This window comes from Sinocyclocheilus rhinocerous, unplaced genomic scaffold (genome assembly GCF_001515625.1).
Source record: "Sinocyclocheilus rhinocerous isolate Xijiao unplaced genomic scaffold, SAMN03320098_v1.1 scaffold1564, whole genome shotgun sequence".
NCBI lineage: Eukaryota > Metazoa > Chordata > Actinopteri > Cypriniformes > Cyprinidae > Sinocyclocheilus > Sinocyclocheilus rhinocerous.
Genome location: NW_015638982.1, coordinates 546261 through 559751, shown reverse-complemented (window position 1 = coordinate 559751; position 13491 = coordinate 546261). Strand labels below are relative to the sequence as shown.

General features: G+C 39.1%; 1 protein-coding gene across 1 annotated transcript in view; it reads right to left on the bottom strand.

Annotated features, from left to right (window-relative positions):
* LOC107750775 (neuroligin-2-like) overlaps positions 1–13491 on the bottom strand; it is a 166232-nt gene that overhangs the window by 52104 nt on the left and 100637 nt on the right. The window contains exon 4 of the mRNA XM_016566301.1: positions 11350–11499. Within this exon, the coding sequence (XP_016421787.1) occupies positions 11350–11499 (150 nt within the window). The remainder of the gene's footprint in view (positions 1–11349; positions 11500–13491) is intronic.

Below are 13491 nucleotides of genomic sequence, written 5' to 3'. Positions count from 1 at the left end.
TATTAATGGAATAATTAATGTAGGTAAAAAACTGAATAACTACATTTAGTACCATGACACATAAAATGTCAGTTCAATGCACAACCAATCCAGTTAATGTAATACAAATCATCTGAGCAAACCAATTTAAAAACTAATATTTATGGGAGCTTTTTTCGTTTGAATCCACTATAAAAAGAGAGATCATTTTTTAAAAACTCTTTTAAAATAAAGCTACATGAAGCTTATGGACACCATCCTCAACACAACCACAAGCTCTACTTTTCACCATAATGGTAGTACCAAAACATAACAGAAACCTTATTAATCCCACAAAACATTAAACATTAACAGCCCTGTTGGGTTTCTATGTTGTATAGGGATATTCCATAGCCATAATGGTTTTTATACTGTACAAACTTCATTCTGTATGATTTATAAGCTTGTTTCCTCATGGGGACCAAAAAAAAAAAGTCATCCCCATAACGTAGGGAATACCAGGACTACACACACACAAATTGCACTTAATTTCAACATTTACTATCTTTATACACCTGTATGCTTTTATAAAGAAAACATGAAATGCAGGTTTCCCTCTCTTTGCGTGAGATATAGACTACTGACATGGAAATGAACAGTTAATCTGATCAGTGTCAGTTACTCAATTTAAAAAAAATTTGCCTGAAATTTAACAAAATATATTGCTTTTGCTATTTATTTTGGCATATCTATCTCAAACAATCACATAAGTGATATTGAGATTTCATTAAGGTAGTATAGCTTTTTATTAATGTGATACTTATAAAGCCACCAAATTATGTTCTAATATAAATAGCCATGGCTGAGCGTAGAACACATGGTTTGACATGTTGAGCTTTAGTGCTCATTTGCTCCACATTCTGACTCATATCACCTGACATATCACATGTCAAAAAAAGCTAAAACTGAATTTTGATGATTAATGGAAAGAACGGTGAAAATCTAACTCGAAATTACAAATATATGTATAAAAAAATAGCTAGAGTATTGTTTTAGGGTCTGTGTTTTTTCTAGATCCCAATACATCTACAAAATCCCCATATGACGACACGCTGAATTCAACCGTCAGTCAAACCCAGAGATGGCTGATACATATGGGCCTTGTCTCCTTCTGTACCCACTTAAAATCCAAGGCTGTAATTCCCACAGGTTAGGAAAAACTCCAACATCCGAACACAGACTCGCTCTATAAGCACAAAAGTTGTGTCAGCTGTTTGAAGCAAAGTTGCTCAAATCCGAGTGAATTCTCTCCTGTCTGTCAGAAGCTTTAGGAAACTTATCTCCAACTATAATGGAGCCATAAGTTTCCAGGAAGTTATAGAAAACATGTCTAAGGTGTAATACATCCATCAGCGCCATTAATCTTTTTTTAAATCTCGCTGAGGAAGTTGGAAAACCAGGCAATAGATAATGAAGGGAAAGGGAGCGACTGCAAGAAAATTTGTGATGAGGGCAAAAGAGCAAATAAAAAAGTAACCCAAATAAATGGATGAAACACATGATGAGAAATGTGTTTCTTGCATAATCAGTAATGTGTTTGTGTGTGTGTGTGTGCAGGAGTGCAACTCACTGCTTCAAGATCAGACCACTTATTTATGTCATCCTTCCATCTCTGTCTCCTTCATTATTTTTCCTCCCTGATCTTTCAGTCTCTCACTTTTGATTTTTTTTCCATCTCTTCCTCTCTCCCTCACTCACACTCTTGGAGTCAAGAGGCCTCTGCTTATCTGTTCTGCCTTGGGTTGCTATGGAAACTGCCCAGATGGTCAGGATTTGGAATTTGGCTCTTCGTTCACGTCTTAATATCTCCCTCAACCTTGTCAGGACACACGCTCACACGTAAATAAGACCCCCCCCACTAACTATCAGCGCTTCCACCTTCCCCATGAATGTCATTACTCTTCATAAACTTCTAGTTGTTGATTAAATGTCAGTCTGTGTGTGACAGACAGCAGGATTCTATAACAGCACTAAAATTGCAGTTCTAAGCAACACAATACAAATTTCAGCCTTTCGTTCTGCTTTATCTGGTGATGAATCTCATAAAACATGTCAAGAACATGTCCAGGTTATATTTTACCCCAAAATTAAAAGAAAAAGGCAAAGGAAAATCACATTGTCATTAAAGTATTTGGTAACACTTCAGTTTAGGGAGGCTCAGTCTGTGTGTGACAGACAGCAGGATTCTATAACAGCACTAAAATTGCAGTTCTAAGCAACACAATACAAATTTCAGCCTTTCGTTCTGCTTTATCTGGTGATGAATCTCATAAAACATGTCAAGAACATGTCCAGGTTATATTTTACCCCAAAATTAAAAGAAAAAGGCAAAGGAAAATCACATTGTCATTAAAGTATTTGGTAACACTTCAGTTTAGGGACCAATTCTCACTAGTTGCTTATTAGCATGCCTATTAAGTGACGTGACGTGGTTTGCAGAATTAGTGCTCTGCATTTATCCCATCCAAAGTGCACACACACAGCAGTGAACACACACACACCGTGAACACACACCTGGAGCAGTGGGCAGCCATGTTTTTTGCTGCGGCGCCCGGGGAGCAGTTGGGGGTTCGGCGCCTTGCTCAAGGGCACCTCAGTCGTGGTATTGAAGGTAGAAGAGAGCGCTGTACATTCACTCCCCCTACCTACAATCCCTGCCGGTACGAGACTCGAACCCGCAACCTTTGGGTTACGAGTCCGACTCTCTAACCATTAGGCCACGACTTCCCCAGTTGTTATTAGTTGTTAGTACTTATGAAGCAGATATTCTACAATCCTACCTAATACCAAAACTTAACAACTGCCTTCCTAAGTATTAGGAGTTTATTGAGGCAAAAGTAATAGTTAATGGTTTGTTAATGTCGAGAATTGTATTATTTAAAAACATATTAAGGTCCCATTAGTAAACGATAATGCATCACCTAATAATGCATCAACTAACTGTTCACCGTTAATTCATGTTATCTCAGGTTCATTAAATAATACTAACAAATACAACTTTTGATTTAATAGTGTATTAGTAAATGTTCCCTTTCAGTCGGTCACGTTCGACGTACGTCTCCGTTCCCTCCTTCAGGGAACGAGGGTTACATACGTAACCGAGACGTTTTTCAGTGTTCATTTTGGTCACACTTTAGCTTGGGGACCACTTTTTACTGTTAACTATGTATAATCTATGACTTTATTGACCTCAATAAACTCCTAATTAATAGTTAGTGAGGTATTTCTGCTTCACCAGAGCAAAAACAGAGTATAGCAGGAGGGGGAAAAGATGTATGAACAAGTGATGGTGTCAAAGCAATGATGAATGCTGGTGTAGTCTACTTAGGCTTTCTTCAGAAAAAACAGCAGCAGGGTAAGAAAAGACAGGCAGAACTTCCTGAAAGGCTAAAGAGAGAGAAAGACGTGTATGTAAATAAGGAATTTATAACTATCGCTTCTTTTCCCCCTAAGCCCTTTCACTATGTGTGTCTGTGTGTTTGTGCAAGAGATATAATATGTGACAGATGTTATAAAAATAATGAACTCTAGTTTAGCTAAATTGGATCCAAGAGGGTTTCCAATGCACACACAAACATAGACAGACACTCAATACTAACAATAACAGGCATTCAGACATAAATATGTGCGAAACTGAGCTATAGCTGAGCTAACGGACTTGTGGGTCAGTCGTCAAAACCAATTTAAACAAATCACATACAAAGAAATAAAAGGAGATTTAAAGTTCTGTCATCCTTAGACTGGCTCTTGTAGCTTTTAGCTGTGCTACTCAACTACTAATTTTGAATATTCACTGAATATTATGTTAATACAGTACAGGCAAGCCAGTAAAATCACATAAAAATGCAATCTAATGTTATATACTCCATAAAAAATACAAATGAAGTTAATCCCAGGTTCAAATACAAGACTGCCAGATCTAACTGAAGTTATACTCTATAACACTTTGTAATAAGGTTCAATTGCTAACCACTAGTTAATGCATTAAGAATCATAAATTAACAACGCAAAACAATACAATACAGGCCAAATGAATAGCACAAGTGAAATCACATAGAATTACAATAAATTGTTACATACTCCATAAAAAACTATTACAGAAATAATATTAATCCAGGATTGAACAATGAGACTGCCTGATCTAATTGAAGTTTCACCTTGTAACACTTTAAAATAAATATTTATCGGTAAGTATTTTAATATTTATCACTAGGTAATGCATTAAGAATCATGAACTAACAATGAAAACCTTTTTTTTTTTACCACATGTTAATTTATATATATATATATATATATAGCATGTCCATTCATAATAGTTCAACTTAATGTGAATTAACATTAATTAATGGTAATCCACAATAGGAAGGCATAAACACACGTACACGTTGACGAGACCGGACAAAGAAACACTGAACATAATACAACTTATAAGGTAGAGTAAATAAGGATAATTGATAAGACACACCTGAACATAATGACACAATTAGAATGGATGGAAAGGATGGAAACTAGGTCACACTAAGCACATGGGGAAGGAAACACAACAAACAGTCCATGGGGGTGTGACAGTTCGCCCCCCTCCCGGAAGGCGCGACCTCGCACCGCAGAGAAAAAGGGCAGACACATACTGGAGGAGGTTCCGGCGGAGGACGTACACCCGGGAGGAGGACGACAACCAGAGTCCAGGGTGGAGATGGAGGAAGGAGCCAGGGAGGAGATAGGCGGAAGCAGAAGGAGCCAGGAGGAACCCAGGCCACAGCCATGATGGCGGCCCACGGTGGAGCCGATGGAGGGAGGAGCCATGGTGGAGGAAGGGGTGACGACCAACGGCAGCGGAGCAAGTGGTGGAGAAGCCCGAGGCGGAGACGGAGAGCTGATGAGCCAGGGCGACACCGAGGATCCGGAGGGCCAAGGAAGAGCAGATGGCTCCGGCGACCGAGGCGGAGGCGGGGATCTCGAAGGCTGCGGTGGAGCCGGAGCGACTGAGGACCGAGGTGGAGCTGGAGGGAAGGAGAAGCCTGACAGAGCTGGTGGACTGACGGGCCACGGCGGAGAGGAGGGAGCTAGGAGCCATGGTGGAGCCGCTGGGTCGAAGGGCCGAGGCGGAGTCCGGGACTTAAGAGGCTGGAGGCGGTGACAAGGGATCCTCCAGCCACGACGCCGATGGAGAGTGACAGACCCGCGGCGAATCCAGCGCACAGATGGTGGGCTGAGGGTAAGCAGAGGGGCTGACATGAACCAGCGGTGGCAAAGCTGGAGCAGCAGGGATGACAGGAAGAGGCAGGAAAGTGAGCAACAGTTTTTTCAGGGATGGTGTGTGCTGCCCACACACACCAGATTGTGACTCCCAACACCAGGAGCGCAGCGGACAGGGGAACGACCTCCATGGTCGCTATCCCACTGGCAGACAGTTTAGGGCAGACAAATAATTCTGGGCAGACAGATAGTTCAGACGAAGGCAGGAGAAGAGGAGACATGTCTGCATATATTTCTGAATCACAGTCCACTGAACTCAGCTCACCCTCAGCCATGGTGCAGGGGGCAGAGCTTCCCTCCACGCTCTCGCTGTCCATGGCGAGCTCCCATGTGACGGGCTCTGTAGCCGGCACTCACACCTGGTCTGACGACACAGGCTCTGGCTCCGGGACAATCCTCAGCACTGTCGCTCTCTCTGGCGATGGCTCGTCGGTCGCGGCGGGCTCTGGCTCTCCGTCAGTGGTGGGTTCAGGCTTATGCTCCACGATGCGGGGTGATGGTGGGCTGGGCTCTGGGTTGACGGCCTTGACGGGTGATGATGGTGGGCTGATGGGTCTAATGGATGAGGCTTCTGGGTTGGTGGCGAGGAGACGGGATCCGCTGAGGAGCCGGGCCAGGTTCATGTAATCAGGCAGGGTCCACCTGGACCCGCCGGGTGGCAGCCGCATGGCGATCCCCTCATCCAGACCATCCCAGAAACAGTCCATAAGAGTCCACGGATCGAGGGAAGTCTGTCGAGAGCTGGGGAGGAATTCAGTGATGTATTCCTCCAGGGGACGGCCGTCTTGATAAACAGAACATAAACGATCGATGGGATCCCTGGGAAAAAAACTCAAAAGAAAACACTGTATTTAAAATAAAACGCAAGATAGATCGCTGCTATACTTTGTTCTTGGTCTGGTCTTCTGTCACGGTATGGTGTGGGAGAAACGCACAAAGATGAAGAAGATGAGGGTAAATCGTCTTTAATAATCCACATAAGGTAATCCACAATAGGAAGGCATAAACACACGTACACGTTGACGAGAGCGGACAAAGAAACACTGAACAGAATACAACTTATAAGGTAGAGTAAATGAGGATAATTGATAAGACACACCTGAACATAATGACACAATTAGACAAGGACGGAAACTCGGTCACACTAAGCACATGGGGAAGGAAACACAACAAACAGTCCATGGGGGTGTGACATCATTCATGTTACCTAATGTACTGCCTAATATTAACAAATTCAAACTTTTTCAAGTGTTAATGATTATTTAATATAAACAATGTTTTTTATTGACTTTAATTTAAAAGTGCTTATTTTTTCATTGTGATTATTGCTATTTAAGATATATCAGAATATTGTGAAAATGTATTGATTCAATGGTTGTGACAGGCCAGTAGCTGCTTTGAAATCCCAGTTCGCCCCTAAGACACTTGGCAAAGCCAGTCAAACGACTATAGGGTATACATGACCCTGGACAGTAAGCATAACACTATGTTTATAACAAAAGATCTCCGGCAGCTAGCTAGAAGTATTAAGAATATCTTCCAATATATAATCTTCAAATGATCAAGACAACCTTCAAATGACCCATGCAACTATACAACCTTTAAATGAAAGAATTATGCAATCTTCCTAAAGTCTAAAAATGAAATCGAATTCTTTCAGTTGGATGTGGTTTGACTATAAATTGAGTCCATAACTCCAATGAGCAAAGCATCTGTGACTGAACAAGTGACAGACTGTGTGCAGGCCAATGGTTTTATCTAAATTATAGTTTGAGTCACGTCACTCATTCTCATTTCAGATGACAGCCCACGATGATAGAGGATCTGCAATTCCTTGAATCACTGTCGCCTCAGTGCTCATATTGCTGGCCCACATCCAGGCTCATGATAGAAGTTGATAGTGGAGAGGAGGGGCGTGACGACGGAACACTGCTGCCAGTGCATGATGAGATGTGCTGATGTTAATTGTGTCCTGTCATTGCTGCTATAAATCCTGCATCACATCTCTCCTTTGTGGAGACTTGCATGCACCAGGTGTCCTTGAGGTCCAGGTAAGGCATGACTCTAACATAATGACTTAAAATAAAGCTGTCTTTTTAAAGGGGTCATATGATGCAATTTCAAGTTTTCCTTTCTCTTTGGAGTGTTACAAGCTGTTCATGCATAGATAAGATCCCTAAAGTTGCAAAGACTAAAGTCTCAAACCCAAAGAGATATTCTTTATAAAAGTTAAGACTCGTCCACGCCCTCCTAAAAAGCCTCATTTAAACATGCCCCACATGTCTACATCACGCCCAAACGTTTACGCAAAGAAAGAAGGCATAACTTTTATTCTTGCTGTAGTATTTAAAGTGGGGCAGTTCCAACTTTGCAAGGACAGTCTGGCGCTTCTGACTCACAGCCTGTAAGTACGTTTTCATATTTAAAGAATGTGCCACTGATGATCCAAACACGAGTTTTGGGCAGTGTAGATTAGCGCTTGTTGTTTGTCGTTTCTCCGATCACAAATGCAGACATGGTTTTATGTTTACGCGGCGCGATACGCAACGTAACGCGTAAATAGACAGTATTCTTTATATTACAGTATTCTGTATTTTATAGTATTCTTAAGTCATTATAATCAGTAATTATGTCCCCACTGGACGCAACAAATTTTTTTTAACCTTAAACCGCATAAACACATTTCATTACACCAAATACACAAAATAATGTTCTTTTTAGCAACGTCATATGAGCCCTTTAAATAAGTACTTAGCTAAACTACAGACTACTAAAAAAGCAATGAAGGGGGATACACTGTTATATACACTATCGTTCACTAAAGTTTTTTAAAGGCGTCGAGTTAATGTTTTTGAAAGAAGTCTCCTATGCTCACCATGTCTGCATTTATTTCATCAAAAATATAATAAAACAATAATATTATGTCATTGCTATAGTCTTCAGTGTCGCATGATTCTTCAGATATCATTCTAATATGCTGATTTGGTGCTCATATTATTATCAATGTTGAATACAGTCGTGCTGCTTAATATTCTTGATATAGAATTCTTTGATGAATAGAAAGTTCAAATAAACAGCATTAATTTGGAATGGAAATCTTTTATGACCTTTTAAATGTCTTCACTGTCAATGTAATGCATCCTTGCCAAATAAAAGTATTTATTTATTTTAAATACATCTTACTGACCCCAAACTTTATTATTTCAATTAGAGCAGTATTGATCTGGTGCGAAAACAAAACAAACAAAAAACAAGAACAGAACAAAACCAAAACCAAAACAAACTAAACCAAAAGAAAACAAAACAAAACAAAACAAAACAAAACAAAAAGCTATAGTAATCTCAATATGGGTGACAGTATTAAAATTGAAATGATAATTTTGTATTAAATACAACCAATACAACTAAAAAACACACCAAAATCTATAACTCGGTAACTCAGTTGAAAACAGTGATGAATAACAAGGTTTACCTAAATATTGTGTTAAAAAAACAAACAAACAAACAAAAAAACTTATGAGAACTTTAGTACAGGGCCTCAAATAAATCAGTGATTTAGTTTAGTGAAACAGTTTGTTAAGATAAAATGTTAGCTACCGTAAAAAAAAGAACCGCCTAATTTATACAAACTGGTTCACAAAAAGTGAACCACTTGTTTTATATTAACCAAATTAATCAGTTTGCTAAACTTTAACGTGCAGTTCAGATTTCCCACCACTACATGAGAGAAAGAACCATTTAAGAGAGCATATAAAAAAAGATCAATGTGCAAACTATGTGATATTAAAAAAGCGGAATGTAGCAATGTCACCAAAAATAGCTTAAATGAAATAGCTACACTGGTTTGAAAACAGCTTAGCTACTATCAAGCTATCAAGTTGTGTCTCTACTTTTAGTTAGCTACTCCGCAGCACTGCTCCGTGAACAGTTTTGGTACCATTCAAATTTATATTTTTATAAACAGGTCACCACTAATCCCAATGCGGCTTCACTGCTCGTCACACCAGACAGACATTTTTCATCAATAATGTAGACACACACACACTCTCTCTCTGCCTCAATTTAAATTCCTTGTGCTTTGCATTATATCTAGAGGGGAAAGTCTTGAGTGTATGAGAAGACAAACAGGCAGTGAGAGAAAGACATTCACAAACAAATATAAGCACTCTCTTTTGCATGGCAGGAAGAACTGAGCTGAGAGGCTGACATCTCTAAGCTTCACTATCTGCACTAAGCTCCAGAGCCAAGTACATAACACACTAATATGCCAGAGAAAGTCAAAATGCTAAAGCACCACACCCAGGGCCTTAGAACCATCTGACTCAGCCTCAGCCCTTCAGCTGTATTTGTGTATGTTATATATTACAAGCATTACGAATACAAACTGTCACCACCCATTCTGCAGTTTAGTAGTAATGCTTTAAACATCTCAAGCGCCTTTCTTTTATATTTCATTTTCATTTTTTTTTATTAAGCGCAAATCTAAAGGCTGCCTTATCCCCGCTCTGGGCAGTGCCGCAGTTAAAGTAAGAAATGGAAAAATATATTTCTAACTGCTGTGGCCCAATAAAACCGTCAGAGCCAAAGCTAATCTGCATTAATATATCACTCTTCAATATTTCAGTCTTGTAAAATAATAAAAGAGAGAAAGAGAGAGGAAATGAGAAAGGATTTAGCACTTTAACTTAAAAACGCTTTCATAAGACCTCATATTACCCATAAGAAACTCTCACACTTCTGAACTATGCGTATTCAGCTTTGCGGTAAAAACGAATGAAGAAATTCAGTCTAATGACAATAGCAGGTAGCTTCCCCGCGGAGCTATTCTGATCCAGGATTCACTTTAAGCGACTCTTATATAATAAGACCATTTAAGCAGAAATTGACCTATAGCCTATAATTGGCGCACTGTGGGATCCGCTGGTGCTCTTTTCTGTAGAAAATCAATGGCTCAATTCACCCAGATTTAACCATTAACTAAAACTTAACTATCTTGACCAGACCGCTAAAAGTGCCCCCACATTAGTGTTGTGTAACCGGAAATGTTGCCTGGCATTTAATGCGCATCTCATTCCCTCTTCTCTGCACAATTTCTAGTCAATGACAAACTGTTAATATAAACAAAAGAAAAATGAATCAGTGAATTATTTCATCAGACAAAAACTTCTGCTTGATGTACATGATTGATACACAAAACATGAACATTCCAAATGCCCAAATGAACTGACTCACAAAAATGAAATAACTGAAATAAAAAAAAATAAAAAAAACATGAATCCCAAAGCTGCCTCCAAAAACATTAGAGTTGTGCATCGCCATAACTGAGGCCGATGCGATACACATCTCAATGCATAACCAACGATACGATACATTAAAGATAGATATGAAGCAGATACGTATGCAATGTGATTCACCCCCATTACGATGCAGTGCGATGCGATTTCGATTCGATTCAACAAATACATTACATACTTTACAGCATGTTTCACGGCAGTTTCAAAGTGAAATGTCCAGAGAGTGGCGCTAAAACGTTTTTAATACAGAAGTATCAGTTTTCAAATCACGCAGGATGTTAAAATTGTTTTGAAGTCATAACATAATATTCTGCAAACAATTGTGTGAAAATTAGCCATTATAAAACAAAACTCTGTTCCTCTAAATCATACTTTGTGTGGAAAGGAATAAAAGTTGTTGGAGTTTTACTGCCTCTAGTGTTCATTTCAACTGGAAACTGCAGTGATTCGTACATATACAGTAGGTACGTTTTTCCAGTTTTGCAGAAATGTAAATAGAGGCACGTATTTCCAATGAGCCTACGTTGCAACAACTATACATTGTGATACAAATGCCAACTTGTATCCGATGCACACTTTTTAAATCAATGCATTGCATCGTTAACTTTTATGCCGATGCACCGATGCTTACCATCCCTAATAAACATGATATCAAAATGTGTGAAAAGGCCCAAAATAAAATAGGAAATGATCTGATCTGCCATATGGAGCAGTTTCTGTGCCTCCTGTGATTTCAGACCTGCATGAAGAGTTAATGGGAAAATAAATGAAGTACACTTACCCAGAACTCCCAGCCTATAGTTCATGGTGACTACAATGACGTTCCCATATGCTGCAAGCACACTGGCGTCAAACATGTTTCCGGTTCCTTCCATGTAAGAGCCTCCGTGAATGAACAGCATGACTGGTTTCTTCCTGCGGTCACGGATGTCTAAAAAAAAAGTCAAAATGAGGGGAAAGAGAGTGTTGTGTAAGTGAGAGCTACAAAAAGATTAAATGATGAGTCACTTTGTGAAACTACACATTTTATTTTTTATTTTTTTATCTGAGGGTGATGGTTGGATCCTTTGAGTGTAAATAGCTAGTCGTTAGGTCACTTTAGACACCAATGAGCTCTTACTCCTCAAGATATAACAACACATACACGCACTCACACAGCGAGACAGATGCAGAGGCAGCTGCAATGGAGCGTCGCTATAGTAACTGCCTCATTTTGATTTCCCCATCTACCCAACAGAGGCCATTCCATCAATGTGACTCGCTCCCATTGACTGTTGCCATGGAGATCTATTACACAGACACACATACTTTCACTTTTCTAACCCCTTGACACCTTCAATCACCACCTGAATCTCAGTCGATTTCATTAAAGCAGATAACTGATAAAGTCAGACGCTCCAAGATGCAGCAGGAGCGAACACACACACAAACACAAATGTATCCAAAGCGTTACTAGAGTAGAGCATCAAACAGATGGTCAGTCAAGAAGGATTACTGACTTATTCATCCATAAAACACACACAGACATGTGCTGTCATACATGACTGGACAGGCAAGCAAATGCTTCGACAATGGCATCCGTCAACTATTTGGGTTCCAATAATGACAGAATATTCTTGGGTGAACTATCCCTTTAAGACAAAGGAATAATAAAATAAAATAAAATAAAATTTTAAATTAAATTAATTGAAGATATTTTGATTTTGTTGCTCATAGAATTTTGGTAGTTGGAAAAAAGTTAAACGGACTGAAAAATAGATCTATCTATCTTAGTGTTGGGCTGATAGACGATGCCATCGTCCATCGCCGATGGCTGATAGATATCACAATGTTGAGCCGACATCGTGATTCCCCCCTCCCCCCTGCAATCCGCCGCGTCCCAATACCGTGTTCGGAAAGCAAATTAATTTTAAGTACTGTAATATAACAGGCAACCGTTAGCAAACGTTATTTGTTTTCCATGAGACTTATGCAATAGAGCAGAAAGAATGTTAGTGTTTTTTAGGTTTGGAGATCAGTTAAGGTTATTACTCATAAACCAATTTATCTGCCAGGTTTATTTATTTTGTTATCTATCTATCTATCTATCTATCTATCTATCTATCCTGTCTGTCTGTCTGTGATTTGCATGGTAATGTACATGACAATGTTAATGTATTTGGTAGAGATGAACCGATTGCAATTTTCTTGGCCGATTCTAATTTCCGATTTTTTGGAAGTGTGATCTGCCGATACCGATTTTTGCCGATTCCGATTTTCTTTCTAAGAACTATAATTGACAGCATATGCAAACAAAAATCTATGCAAATTTCAATGCAAAAATTCTTTACATAATAAAAGAAATTATTAAACATTACAATACCCCCAATCTGGACTAAGTTAGACTAAGACAGATTTCTCTCACTTAAACAATTCTCAAAATAAAGTGCTCAGTGACTGGAAAGAGGAAGAAATAGTTAACTTAAAATTAGTTGTTGTATGTAACAAAACAGATGTCATTTCCCACTGTTTATAAATGGTCATTTTTTTCCCCTAACCTTATTAAATGCGTCATCTTTCACATCAAATTCTTACTTTGTTTCAATTCATTACAATGATACTTTTAAATATGACTAAACCACCAGTAGGTGGCGGCAAATGTCTGTTTTAATGAATGAGTCATTTATTCATTCATTCAACCGATTCATTCAAACCATACCTGTCAACCCTCCCGTTTTTCTCGGGATTCTCACGTATTTTACCATTCTATCCCGCAATCATCCCATTTAAATATTTTCCCGTATTTCTCTCGTATTTTTAATCCTTCTATAAAAAAAAATCCCACTGGGTGTATTTTATATGTTTGCTACATTCGCTTCCGGTAAAACTCCCCGTAATTTGTATGGGCCAAACCTCATTATATGAATAATCACGTCAACAAATT